Genomic DNA, 14894 nt, shown 5'->3' with positions numbered 1-14894 from the left:
AAAAGACCAAAAACAAATAAATAACACAAAGAATCTAAAATAACAAACCACCATTCATTGAAAAAATGATCTTCAACATGGTCCATGGTCATGGTCATTCTGCATAATGTCCAGACATAGAAAAACTATGTGTATAGTTTGCTCTACATTTCATAGGAATAATTTCAGGCTTTTAAAGATGGTGCCTTAATGCAGGATAACAAAAACAATTTCTCTGACAGCAAAAAATCAAATACTGTTAGCATATTTATGAGCTTGCCACTTAACAGGGGTTCTCCTCCAGATATAGTTCATTTCTATTAACATAAAGTATACAACTTTCAAACAGTCTTTAATTAATCAGCAGTTCCAAATACAGTGACCTCAACCTTAACTTTATAGCCGAGTGAAGAGTTTTTAAGCATCATTTCATGAAATGGTGTGATATATTTAGCTTGGATTGGACTGTTAAAGGGATAGTTCACCCAAAAATCTAAATTCTGTCGTCATTTACTCACCCTAAGGTTGTTACAAACCTGTATCAAATTCTTTGTTCTGCTGAACACAAATGAAGATATTTGGAAGAATGTCAGTAACCAATTTACTGCCACAGTAGGGAAAATAAATACTATGGGAGTCAATGGGGGATGAGAGCTGTTTGGTTACTGACATTCTTCCAAATATCTTCCTTTGTGTTCAGCAGAACAAAGAAATTGATACAGGTTTGGAACAATCCGAGGGTGAGTAAATGATGACTCTTTAAGAGAGCTGGTTGCCATTAGATGGCAGCACAGCCTTAGGAAAAAAATCTCCTGACTTTCTGAAGTGGCCTTAATTTTCATTGAGTGTGGATTTGTTTTAATAATAGGTAGAATTACGACTGAATGTCAGTTTCCAGTCTCAAGCCCCTTCGTAGTGCCTGCCAAAGAAAGTCCCTCACCAAGAAATTGTACCCCGAAGTAACATGCTTCTGTGAGGAGTGTCCACTGAATTATGACCTTTTCTGCTGTGTACAAGCCATTCCACAGGATTAATGAGATACCTGTTGAGAAAAAAAAACACTTGGTTAAGTCTGAGATAATGCTAAGTTAGGCAGACACGCTTAAAATCAAATATACATAATGAAGAAACTCCTCAAAGGGGATGTGCAACGGTTTTTCATGCATTCGGAATTCTTTACAATGTTAAACGTGCTGTCTTCTCATACTTGACATGGTCAACTTGTCAAAAAACGAGTTGGACGTATGACATAGTATTTCTGTGCTCGATACACTCCCCCAGCGTTCGTATAGGTTTCAGAAAGTTTTTTTCCAACATTGAAAATCCGTTTCCCTCTTATTGGACTAAGCACGTAAGCGCTTGGGCTCAGAATATCAAGCTCAGGCTCCAAGTTGGAGAAGGACTCTGCCGTGGGTTCTGATTCTGTTCGGAGAGTCCCTCCGATCTCCTCCCACACTGCGGGTATGAGTAACACAGAGAGAAGGTCTTTCTTCAGCCCTGCTAAGTACCATCTGCCAGCACTATTTTATCAGTCTTGCTTGAGCAATTCCCACCATCGAACTGGCCATTGATCTGACAGAAGAACATTCACACCTTGCAGCGCCACGGGGGTATGAATTATTTGAGAGCCAAACCTGGTGTCATACTGAATAAAAGACTACTGGAGCTCAGTGAGGGGTTTGATTGCCCTTTCGAAATTTGCATACATGATGTATACACTGAGAACGTTGAGCAAAGGAAGCAGAGATTCCATTCAGAGCCAACAGAGCTGTGCTGCAGCAGCACACTGTTGAGACTTCTGCGATATATAATGCATGTAATCACATTAGCATAATATCCCATATATTCCCCACTGGCTAGGGCTTGAATCTAAACAAATGGAGAGGGAAAATCTTCTTTATGCTAAATGATAGGCAACTGTAGCCGGTTATGATGGTGAAAAGACAAACGGGCTCCGATTCATAATTAAATAAGTGCATGGGAAGGGAAGAGATTTTATTTCCACAAAATAGCCACCCCTGCCATATAATATATCTTATTATATGGCAGGACCTCCTTCGGCTGTCTGTAAGCTCAAACACGTGTGCTCCCTGCGTGTGCTACTGTTGTGAAGCATCTCGGGACCAGCGGGGGGTCATTACCAGTTCAGGAGCAGTCGAACTGCCCAGCACTCTAAAAGCCCTGCCTTATGTGGTTAAATCAAATTACATGATGTCATTCATATTTTAAAACGGAGGCATCAAATATTCATAACTCTTGCAATCATACACTAATCTTCCAGTGTGAAAAGCTCTTCATGAATGTTTCTAGTGAGTGGGAGACTTTGCACAAATATGTTTATGTTAGCTGTTTGCTACCAATAAATTGAGATGAAGTGGGGGGGGAGCGTAAAACACAGTAAAAAGGAGCAACGACTGTTCATCCAACATCTTGTTCCAACAAACAGGCGTTAACATTGAGATGTCATGTCTGTGTGTTCCACATTTCAATTCTCTGCAGTCCAGTCATGTCAGCCCAGAGTCTTACCCATTTTCGGATAACCCTATACTGTATGTTTGTACATCATAGATGGAACAGTTGAATAGCTTCTCTGAGAAAGATTAAAATGAATAAACTATTAGATGTTTGACTGTGCAACGATGAAAGTCTGATTTTCATATATATTTTCACATATATCAGCAATGCTTATCACTGAAATTACAAATGCACTTTATTTGTAATAGTTTTTGTTGTGTCCATGTCCTGTGTTTTTATTGTAGTCCGAAGTGGAATCAATATATGTTTTTACCTTTCTCCTTTAATAACCTTTTTTATCAAATTGATTAGAACATACACAGAAGAGCTCCTCCATAGAGTCTGATAGAGATCCTGGTGGTGGTGAGCTCAAATATGATCTCATAGAGTTGGTTGGGGAAGGCCAGGGCCTGCAACACAAAGAAAAGCTGGTGTTTCAGAGAACAGTAAACATTTACACTCACTCTGATGACTGCTGCTAAACCTGGTGAGTTGTTACTGTATGAAGTCAGCATTTTGAGGTATCATTCTCATGTGATGTGCTATTATTTTAACAGGTGCATTTTGATATGAGAAGCCTGTTCTAAAATGTAAGCTTTTAAGACTTTTAAGACTTCTTTTGGCTAAATTATGCGAATGCACTGCGACAAATTCCATGAAAAAAATCTACCCAATATCTCCAAATATATCCAAGATAGCAGCAAGGTGGTAAGTACATTTCAGAATTAAAATTAATTCAATACCATAAAATAATTAATAGAAAACAATTTTTAGAGGTGATGCCCTTGGGGCGAGCTATCACCACTGAATCTTTATCAGACTGCCCTTTTAAGTGGTCTAAAACAGGGTTTACATATCTGGGAATTCGAGTCTCACCTGACTTATCTGAACTATGGAAACTTAATGTGACTCCCCTTATTAAACGTATTAAGGAAGACTTAGAGCACTGGTCTAACCTCACCATCTCATGGATGGGAAGAATTAACCTCGTTAAAATGAACATTCTTCCAAGAATTTTATACTCCATGCAAATGTTGCCACTTCGAATTACCATAAAGAGTATAACCGATTTGGAAAGAACTTCTCGAAATTCATCTGGCAGTGGAAAGGGCCTAGGGTAAGGATGAAGATCCTACAACTACCAGTGGAAGGGGGGGCAGGCATTACCTAATTTAAAGTTTTACAATGGGGCCTGCCATACCCGTAGAATTTGGTTGTGGTTGCAATCTCACCTTGGCCTTAAATCATGTGTGGGTGAATGGGCTGTACTGCCATATTCTTTATCAAGTCTGCTTACGATCAATAAGGGCATTCAATTTTTGCCTGAAATAAGAAATAACCCTACTGTTTTCAACACAGTTAAAGTGTGGCGGGACATAATGGCATTTGCAGAAAGAAGGGGCACCATTTCAGGTCTGACACCTATAATTCACAATAGAGATTTTCTCCCTGGTGTCCAAAAATCTATATTTCATAGATGGCATGCATTGGGAATTAAAATAGTTGGTGATCTATATCTAGACAGTTCCTTAATGACTTTATGCCAATTACAGGAAAAGTTTTTTGATTTAGATAGTTTTTTTATTAAAACTGAATGACACATAACACCTTATCTCAAAAGTTTATTCTTTTTTTATTCAATGGACCCTGGCAGTATTGATCATATTCGGCGCACTTGGGAGAAGGATATTGGTAATGAATATATTGATGACGATTGGGTGGAGGCAGTTGATTCGATCAGAAAAACATTTACTTGTAACAGATTGGCTGAGACCCAATACAAAATACTTAGACTATACATTACCCCTCGTACATTACATAAGATGGATAAAAAGCACTCTCCTCTGTGTAATAAATGCAAGAGGAAAATGGCACCTTCATGCATTGTTTCTGGCAATGTCCAGCCGTCTCAAAGTTTTGGGAGGACGTGGCACGCAAGTTGGGTGTAATTTTTAAAATAATATTTAGTGAGGACCCTGGGTTCTCCTTACTTGGCCTGCCCCCAAAAGGCACTGCTTTGGATGCTAATGGGTTTTTACTTTGCGATAAGCTTTTGCTACTTGCTAGAAAATGCATTTTGATTGTGTGGATTCATTCCAAGCCTCCATCTCTATCACCTTGGCATCTCAAAATCTTTAGAGTGCTGCCTATGGAGAGACTAACGCAGTGTTTAGGGGAGACAGTACCATGTTTGACCAGTTCTTGAACACCTCCCGACCCGTTTACAAGATATTATTCTCTCATGAAACTTGGGTCATAATTGGTTAACTCCTATTATAGTTCATTTTTTTGACTCTAGACACTTAGGATTGAGGAAGAGAGTGGATTTGGGAGGAAAGTCTTAATAATTATTCAATAATTTTATTTATTTATTATTATTATTTTCTTTTTGTTGTTGTTATTTTTTTATATTTTGATTTGATTTATGTATTTTGATATGCGTTTATGTACTACATTTTGCTTCTCGTTGTGTTAAGTTTGATTACTGAAAATCAATAAAAAAAAAAAACATTTTAGTATCAGTTTGTATAGGGAACAATTCTACATCCCTTAAAGCCACAATATGGAATAATTTTGTTATGAAATATCCAAAAATCACTTGTAAAGTGTGATATATTTCATGCAGTTGTGTACTTACATTAATCCCAAATGTTCCCAAGAATCTGCAAATCCAGAGAAATTCCTATTTAAAATAATGGCCCGTCCCTTGTCTCCCTTGTATTTGTCGCATATCAGTGACTTAATATCCGCTGCTCCACACTACCCGTAGTTTCCGTTTGTGGAAACTACGGCAACACGCAAATGCGGAAGTGGTTATACAGCATCTGGGACACAGCATCTGTTGTTCTGTTATTATGGATCACGATTACTCTCTGGCGATTAAAGAAAGCGTAAACGTAAGCCAAATGAGGCAAGCAGGTTTATGGACAAACGAAGAAATAAAACAAGGATTAATATCGGCGTGGCGTTTTCTAAATGGAGAGAGCTTCGCGACCAACTTGGACTCTACAGAGACTCCGCTCTCGCATGTGTTTTAATAGACATGTGTTTTATTAGGGCTGTCAACGTTAACGCGTTAACGCATGCGATTAATTTTTTCAAATTAACGCGTGAAAAATATTTAACGCAATTAACGCAGCATCCGTTTGTTTTGACATTTTTTGTGTAGCGTTACATTATGTAATCACGCTCTTATTCGTGTACAGGCTTTTAAACCACTTAAGTGCGATTTTAAACAGCTGCTTTGACGCGTTCAATGAAGATAGACAGCTTCTAAACTGTGGGAAGCGGCAAAACGCAACGCGAGGTCCAGTCTGGTGTAAATAGTCATGGGCTGAAGGCTGCGTCGGTGAATCTCTGTCAGACAGCGCATCCGTGTTAAGTTCTCTTTCGTGCTTGAATGGATAAAACCATACAAGATTAAGTCAGAAAGCCCGTTTTGTCTAGCATTTTCTTAAGCAAGACTTCAAAGTGTAAAATAAAATCTTAAATGAATGCAAAGAGTTGTGAAAATGGGAGTGCGGTCACGGTCAGATCTGCGTACTGAGACAGCTCTTAAAGGAACCGCGTTCTTAAACGTGCTGCTGTGACTCCTGTCACTAATGTTAATCAAAGAACAAAATAAAAGAAGAAATCAATGTGATTTTGTAGCTTTAATGATAATTCTTCTGCATTTAATTTATAATTTAGCATTAAAGACTGTAAAGTGTTTGAGAACTTCCTTCAATTTCTGTATATTTCATGATAGCTCTCAATTATATTGTTGAATGGCTATAATTAATGGGCAGTTGTGGCCTAATGGTTAGAGAGTCGGACTCATGACCAGAAGGTTGCCGGTTCGATTGAGATTAAGGTGCCTTGAGCAAGGCACCTTACCCCTACTTGCTCCCCGGGCGCTGCAGTGATAGCTGCCCACTGCTCCGGGGGTACGTGTGTTCACTACTCTCTGGATGGGTTAAATGCAGAGGTCACATTTCGCTGCCTTGTACTTGTACATGTGCAATGACAATAAATTGAATCTAAAATCTAAAAAAAAATCTAAATCTAAAAATAATCAATTTAATAGAGACATCAGTTACAGTACTAATATCAAAATGTTTTCTTTCATTCATAAAATGACGCTGTTAAAGAAATATGTTGTTACTACATCAATTTGAAGATTAAATGTGAAATTATTCAAATGTAAAAGTATATTTTAAAATATTATTGTTATGTGTGATTAATCGTGATTAATCACAGAAAATGTGTGATTAATCCGATTAATTTTTTTAATCGATTGACAGCACTAGTTTTTATTGTACACGAAATACTCATGCACAGATTATTTGAATAGTTATGAATGCAGTTACCCTATGAAATATAGTATATGTCGCACAAAAATATGTAGCCAGTAACGTTACTTGTAAATACTGTGCGTTCGTTCAAATTTACTTTGAACAGTCAAAACACGACTGTATGCCTGTTTGAAACACGTAAAACTGTGTAGCATTACGCTACCAAATCAATTGACAAAGTCCAATATCAGTCGCGGGCTAACGTAGCATTACATTCCTGCAAGCTAATTCATTACAATAACATAAAATAAAATTAATTCATTACCTCGTCCGTGAACATGATGGGCGATCTCCACACGCCTCTGGATGGTGAAAACGACATGTCCCATAATTCCACTCCCCTACATAACATCATTTAGCTTCGCCTTTTGTTGTTGTTTCGAAAGTGCGCCATCTAGAGGTGTAAACATTCTATATTGTGGCTTTAATCCTACCCTGTACCTAAACCTAAACATTACCTTATATAGTATTGATTAGCACTAAATTAAAAGTTTATTGAGGCAAAATGTAGTTATTAGTGAATACGTGTTCCCCATGGGGTTACAGATTTAAAAAAAAATTAAAAAGTATTTTTTGCATTGGTGTTTATGTGAATCAAGCAACATGTTATTGACTTTATTGTTATCAATTTTGAGTCAAGTCTCTCATGGGCTTTGCGGGAGGAGCAAAAATTGGTATGAAACGGTCATCGGTCACATGAGTTTCCATTTCCCTAAGCTGACACTTCACTAGATTTTGGAACAGAGTGATTATATCCTTTCGCTGAAACCTAAATGCCTGATGGTTACATCATCTATCTTGTAAAACATGACAGAAAGCTTCATTATAAGTATTATTAGGACAGGGCACCAGTTATTTTGTTTAAACTGCTCACCATTAAAGATGTGGATGTAAACAGCACAGCAGAGATGAGGAGCCAAAATCTGAAATGAAAGAGCAAAAGACATTACATATCAAATCAACTGGCCTCTATTAAGACAAACAAAACCCTAAAGGATTAAAAAAATTGCAGAGAATTTAGGAGCAATTAAATTAGTATTACGTCCGAGACAGAGACAGAGACAGGCTCATCTGACATGAAGTCAATGACTTGAAGAGAGTCTGAATCATCTCACCGGAGGCCAATGGGCTCACGTCCTGCAAACTTCGTCTCATTACCCAACATCTGACTGATCTGCAAAACAAGATAATTAAATTACATTACTTTTTTAGGTATCATTTTATTGAATGTTTAGAGGAAATTCACTCTGTCTAAGATGCTTCAATAATATCAACATTGTACAATATACTATTTCTATTAAGTCTGAGCTAGGCGGGACAATAAAAAATGTCAGATCGGAGGAAAACATTTCTGTAAAGGCTGATTCACAAAAGTAGGATTATCAGATTTGCTGAAAGCACAGATTGCCAGGGCTGAAACAGACCCTGTAGAGAGACACTGTTTTATTGTGTGAAACTGAAAACTCAGGAGCAGCATCTGGAGAGACAAATAGGAAAGTTTCAGTTGTGTTTTGATTTAATAGGCCAGCAGGCTGGTTTCACAATGATGGCTTTGTGTTCCTATTCAGCCCTGTCAAATGTAGGCTACAGGCCTCAGGGGAGGACAGATCCTTCAGACCGAATGAGATAGAGGGAGATGTGCATGTGGAAAGTGCTACAATCTAAACACCTTTCCTTTAATAGCCAAACTCTCATCTTTAGATAAGACAGATATGGAATACTACAGTGGCCTCAGGAGTATGCTGTGTTTGAAGGAGCAGTATGTAATAATTTTACCGTTTTAAAATGAATACCTTAATATGTTCGTAGACATTTAGGGAACATGCTAAGTTCCTATATTGGTTTTTCCAAAAAACAATGCTATAGCCAATTATTCCACGGAATGTCTGTTTTTGTTTTGGTCCGTGTGACCCCACCCACTGACGATTTACCCACTAGCGTATTTCGACAGCTCGGTTGCCAGCACATGAAAATGAAACTGTTTTGTGGTCTATGAAGACCATTTGTTGGGTTTTATTGCTTCTGATTTGTACATTGTAATTCACAGCAATCATAGAAAGTATGTTGCCTCTCAAAAACGTGCATCCTTTTTTGCATCCACTATTCATCTTTTAAAATAGAAAACTTGTGCATAGACTGGTATTTTACTGATGTCTGGGCTCTATTGTCAGGGCCAGGGGTTTAGTAAAAAATAAACAGATGGTTCAATATATTGGTAATAAATACATTTTGACAATTTATATTTCAAGTTTTGATTGAAATGTCACATAACGCTGGAATTACCCAAAAGTTACCCAAAAAAATCAAAATATTGTGAGTGATTTAAGTTAAAAAAAGGTGTAGCTTGAATGCACTGTAGGTCGATTTGGAAGAAAGCGTCTGCCAGGTGCATAGATGTAAAATTGCTGACCAATTTTACCCTAGCAACCGTTGCCATTTAGCAAATCTAGCTTTTGATCTTGTATGTGTCTCATAATCTTTTGATACAGTTTTAAAGACACTACTAGTCTGGAATCTGGATGTTATGCATGTGATATTTCATTCAACAGCTTCTTTCTCTATCTTTGAAAGAGAGAGCAAATAGAAAATATATATATATATATATATATATATATACAGTATATTAGACTTAACAAGGTAGGCATAGCAAAGACTCAAGCGTGCATCAGGAGCACACTTTGTTTTGTTCTATAAAAATATACAGCATATATATTTGAAAAACCAAATAGGTACATTCAGAAATGTAATTTTGCAAATTCTTTGATGTGCTCTATAAGAGATTAGCACAATTATGTTACCTTTCCATTTCCAACCCTAAATGATGTATGTGACTTCAATGGCTAAAAATCATCACATCCCAATAGCCATTAAACATGCAGTCTCTCCTAAGAGAGCTGCATCCATCCCTCTCCATCATTCTCCACTAAAAGCCTTTGCAGGGTGGGTAATTTAGAGATGATGAAAACCTGATCCTTTCTGATGGGGGACCGAGGTGCTGAAAGATTATGGAAAAGGTCATATTATGAAGGAAGCCAAAGATTACATTGAGAAGTGACTGCTGTAATCTGGAGAAGGTGCTTCTGATCAGTACTCGCAAAATGGCATTTGTACTCCGGTGACCTTTCTTTGAGAAAGACTCCTACAGCATTTCTCCTTGGAGACACTTGTTGTGGTATGTCTCTTTGAAAAACTGAAGCATCTCAGTGTCACTCAGTAGACAGTGTGTTTGTGTGGGGGTGTGTGTCACTGAGCCTCTCAGGAATACATACAGTAAATATTACTGGATTTACAGGTGTTATCTGTTTATAAATATGTTTCATTCTATTTTATTGTTTGTTTTTTATCTGTTTAGCCTATTTAAATTACTAGACCAAAATCAATAACCTTCCATTCTTTCAGATGACATTTCAGAGGCTGTGTGCCAAACACAGTATTTTGCTCTTGTAAAGACCTCAATACAAAACAATATGGTGTATTTACCTAGTAAACAGCAGTGGCTTTTAAGCAACCCATTGATTTTCTCAGAAAAAGAACGATTGCAGAGATATAGTGTTCAGAAAGCATACAGCACCTAGAAACAAAAATATGTCAATTGCTGTGGGAGACCTCCACTCAATCGACACCTCGCTCTGGTTGTTTTGGGCAGGGGGGTGGGGGGGGGCTTGGGGGGATTAACACATATCTACTGCTGGGAACAAGTACTCTGTTTTCTCATAAGACCTGTAATGACAGATGCTACACAGTATTTCTGTCCGACCACAGAAACCAGCCTAATAGCTTATTTGAGTGAGGAGTTAATGGGGAAATCAAATGAAGTACATCAAATACATCATGTCCCACATTATCCGCGGAGAGAATCAATGTCCTGAGTAAAGTGCATAAATCTTTTGAACTAATGGAAAAACAGACCAAATCATTTGCCTACCACAAATTAGTCTTTTGAGGAAACATTTATGTAGCAAACACTCGAAAATGTATCATCCATTTACATGGATGCATTCAGCATTTTATCCAACTTATGGTACTATGGTTATAAGGTTATGCAATCCCCAGGAACAGAATTCATGATCTAAAGTCTACTTTTTGAGCTATAAGACTACACTTAAAAAATGATCGACTTGGACTAGTGAACCTGCTGATTTATTAACATAGCCTCCCTTAAAGAGGGGGTGCCACAGTGTTTCATGCATTCTGACTTCTTTACAATGTGAAATTGACATGGTCAACTTGTTAAAAAACAAGTTGGACGTATGACATAGTATTTCTGTGCTCGATACACTCCCCCAGCGTTTGTATAGGTTTTGTAAAGTTTTTTTTCAAACATGAAATTCCGTTTCATAACAACTTTTCTTAGTCCGTTATTGGACTATTCTCCAGGAAAAGCATGCCAACGTGTCAACCCGCGAGAGTGAGATGAAAGAGCACGCCCACGCGTCAACCAGGGAGAAGCTCATCAATGTGCTCCTTCGTTCGTGAAGTTCAGCTGTGTTTGTTTTAGGGCTATCAATAGATTTAAAAAAATAATCGCGATTAATCGCACACTTTTCATACAATTAATCGCGCACGTATAATGAAATAAAACATACACAATTTATTTTGTTTAACATGTCTATTTTAGTGCTGTCAATCGATTAAAAAAATTGACTAACTAATCACACACAGCTTTTCTATTTTTAAATATACTTTTACAGTCTAATAATTTCATATTTTATCTCCAAATTAATGTAGAAACAACACATTTCTTCTGTCATGGTTCTGCCTCTCTTGTCATGTCTTTCTTGGTCTTGAGGCAGAACCTCTTGTTATGTGTGGAGAGAAGCATATTATTGTCTGTCACGACATATGCGTTCTCTCCGGTGTCTCGTCTCTAAGGTCCGCCCTCTCGTTCCCTTGTTAGCTTCCCCTTAGTGTTTGATCCCTGTCACCTGCCCGTCATCCCCCCCCCCGTGTTATCCCTCGTTTGTACTCCCCTATTTAGAGCCTCTGTTTTTCCTGTCCCGTGTCGGTTCATTGTTTCTCGTATGTTGTTCTATGTCCACTGTTCGCTGTTCCTTGTTCTATGTTCAAAGCTCATCATCCATCGTACCTCATTCCTGTTAGTCCCTGTCTCATATCTCATGTACCTGCCTTGCCTTGTCCTGCGTTATCCTGTTAGTGTGAGTTTTGTTTGTTTATTATTTTAGTTCTCGTTTTGCCCCCTTGAGGGAAGTTTTTGTTTGTCTTTTTAAAAGTCTTTTGTTTATAGTGTTTTGTTACCACACAGCGGGTTTTTTGTTTTATTTAATAAATATTTTGAGTTAAACCCTTCCTTGCTGTCTGCATCTGGGTTCTTCCCCCATACACACGACACTTTACAGTCTTTACTGCTAAATACATTAAATACAGAAGATTCCTCATTAAAGTTGCATTGATTTCTTTTCTTTTACTCTTTGATTAACATTAGTGACAGGAGTCACAGCAGCACGTTTAAGAACGCGGTGGCCCCCTAGCTTCCCGCTCTTAGCAGGTCTAAAATGAGCTTCCTATTTTCACTACTCTTTGCATTCATTAAAGACTTTATTTAACTCGTTGAAGACTGTGCTTGCAAAAATAATAGACAAAATGTGCTTTCTGGCATAATCTTGTGTGTTTTTGTTCATTCAAGCATGAAAGAGAAGTTAATACTGGTGTGCTGTCTCACAGATTCTGATGCAGCCTTTAGACCATGTGTTCACCAGACGGGGCTGCTGTCGCGGTGCGTTGAGCCGTGTTCCACAGCCAGAAGCTGTCAATCTATACTGGACGTGTCAATACAACCATTTCAAATCGCGCCTAAATACTTTAAAGGCCTTTATATGAATAAGAGCCTGATTATATAATGGCATGCAAGGGAAGTTAGGTAAATCATGGACAATTGTCCATTCATATAGATTGCCATCGGTCGACTAAGCAGACGAAGGGCTCGTATACCTGAATTGGACGCCAAATTCTCGCTCACTCTTATTATGATTCGGACTTTTTTCCCTTATCGGAGTTTAGGGGCCGTTTTCCCGGAGAGGCATCGTACGGACACCACAGGGGGTGTCAAAGTGCTGTGGGCGTGGAATCTTCATCACCGCATCCACGAGGAGCCTTTCGCGTCCCCCTGACCGCCTAACTCTGCCATAGTCTTCCTCACGTCCGCAGCGCGCCTAGAGTTGGTAGTTTGCTGCCCCTTGCTGCCTATTCGTGGCGCGACATCCAAAAGATGCCAAAACGCCTCGCTCGCCACCCTTGCTTCCGCAGCGCGCCTAGAATTGGTAGTTTGCTGCCCCTTGCTGCCTATTCGTGGCGCGACATCCAAAAGTTGCCAAAACGTCTCACTCGCCACCCTTGCGTCCGCAGCACGCCTATAGTGGGTAGTTTGCTGCCCCTTGCTGCCTATCCGTGGCGCGACATCAAAAAGATGCCAAAACGTCTCGCTCGCCGCCCTTCATTCTTTTTTCTCTCCCTCACGGCCGTGGCGCCCCCTAGAGGAGCCGGGCATCCTTCGTGACCTTGCTCATTCGTGCTTAGGGGAGGTTTCTGTCAGAAAGACGTCGGATACCCGAGCCCACTGTGCGAGGGGGTTTGCGGGCCCATAGAGAACCACTAGAGGCAGGGAGATGTATGTAAAATAAGAAAAAATATTTAATTTCACTTCCAGACCAAGCCCTATCGGTATGCCGTCGAGAGTCATGTGACGCAACTTTCTGTAATGTTTCGGGCTCCTGGGGCCTCCGCGGCCCGTACGGGAGCCTCTGACACCTGCAACATATCCTATTTCTCTCATAGGTGGCTATCGTACGATGACCCCGGAACGGCCAGGGAGTCTTCAAATGACCCAGATTCAAATTATATAGCTCCTCGCGGCCCCCTCATTCGGTTCCCAGAGTTTGAAGTCGGTACGGCCTCGTTATCTAATATAGTGCACGTTTTGGGGACGTTGCGGGTCGTTTATTTTTCTGGAATATTTTTTGTGATTTTGTTTCGAGAACTTGCCGTACAGCGACGGGCATGGGATTCGAATATGTGATGCAAGAGGGTGTGACAAACTAGCATTCAAAGCCCCAAGGTTTTTGTACAAAAATAAAGCAGAATATTGCTGAAAATGCTGGTCAGAGATTTATTTCTGTGAAAAGTGCATTTGTATAACACGTGAGCATTTTGACAGCCTGAAGTGTGCAATATAACAATACGGGGTGCTTCTAGGATACATATGTGTAGGTTTGTCACAAGAAAATGGGTTTACAGTATGAAAAATTGACCGTTTACAGCATTGTCCACCATTAGCCTACACGGCTACTGTCAAATAAGTTACGACTGGGACTTCCGGTGGTTTTGCTGAGTCACAGGAAATCCCAGTCGTAACTTATTTGACAGTCGGTCGGTAGGCTACTAATGTACACAACACTTTTCACACAAGAAAAAGCACTAAAAAATGTTCCCTAGGTTCCAGTAAGCCACTCTCTCGGTATGTGAAACAGGGGCCAACAGACTACCAGAATATAAAGTTTGGGGCCCCTCGATCCCACTGCGGCCCAACGGCTGCTGCCGACACTCTTAACCTATCCCATTCATTTTCATAAGCTCACGGTGGCCAAATGGGACAGAAAGGTCTGATCAACCTGCAATTCACGTATATGCCTCGTCACGGGGCCCTGGGTCTGTTCTGTTCCGCGCCCCTCGGACCTCGTTGACCTCTCACTTTGCCCAAAAAGACACCAGCGCCTACATATAGGTTGCGAATGTACGCTCTGGAATACAGGGGTCAAAAGGTCACAGGGTCTTAAACTCGACGGTATACCCTGGGGGTCTCCCAAGCCGGGATATCGAGTACCGTGGTTCTCGGTCACCTCGAAGTATCTTTTTCTTGAAAAAAGATTGACCCTAATTTTGTTCACGTTTGCTCATTCAAGAGGGTCTTTCAGGCTATGAAATGAAGAAGCCTGCATGAGAGACTTTTGCAAACCGCACTATAAATCGTTTCCCACGGTTCTAGAAGCCACCCTCACGGTATGTTAAACAAGGGCCTACAGACTACTAGAATCTAAAGTTTGGGCCCCTCGA

The 14894-nt window shown here is 39.6% G+C and overlaps 1 protein-coding gene across 1 annotated transcript in view; it reads right to left on the bottom strand.

The window, feature by feature from the left end:
- The window catches only part of tp53i11a (tumor protein p53 inducible protein 11a), a 72412-nt gene that overhangs the window by 3413 nt on the left and 54105 nt on the right, over window positions 1–14894 (bottom strand). Inside the window, exons 3-6 of the mRNA XM_057346011.1 lie at window positions 7943–8001; window positions 7702–7750; window positions 2813–2903; window positions 920–1021 (exon numbers count right to left, since the gene is read on the bottom strand). Coding sequence (XP_057201994.1) covers window positions 920–1021; window positions 2813–2903; window positions 7702–7750; window positions 7943–8001 — 301 coding nt within the window. The remainder of the gene's footprint in view (window positions 1–919; window positions 1022–2812; window positions 2904–7701; window positions 7751–7942; window positions 8002–14894) is intronic.

Source organism: Triplophysa rosa, linkage group LG1 (assembly GCF_024868665.1).
Source record: "Triplophysa rosa linkage group LG1, Trosa_1v2, whole genome shotgun sequence".
Taxonomy (NCBI): domain Eukaryota; kingdom Metazoa; phylum Chordata; class Actinopteri; order Cypriniformes; family Nemacheilidae; genus Triplophysa; species Triplophysa rosa.
This window is presented reverse-complemented; position numbering and strand designations above follow the sequence as displayed.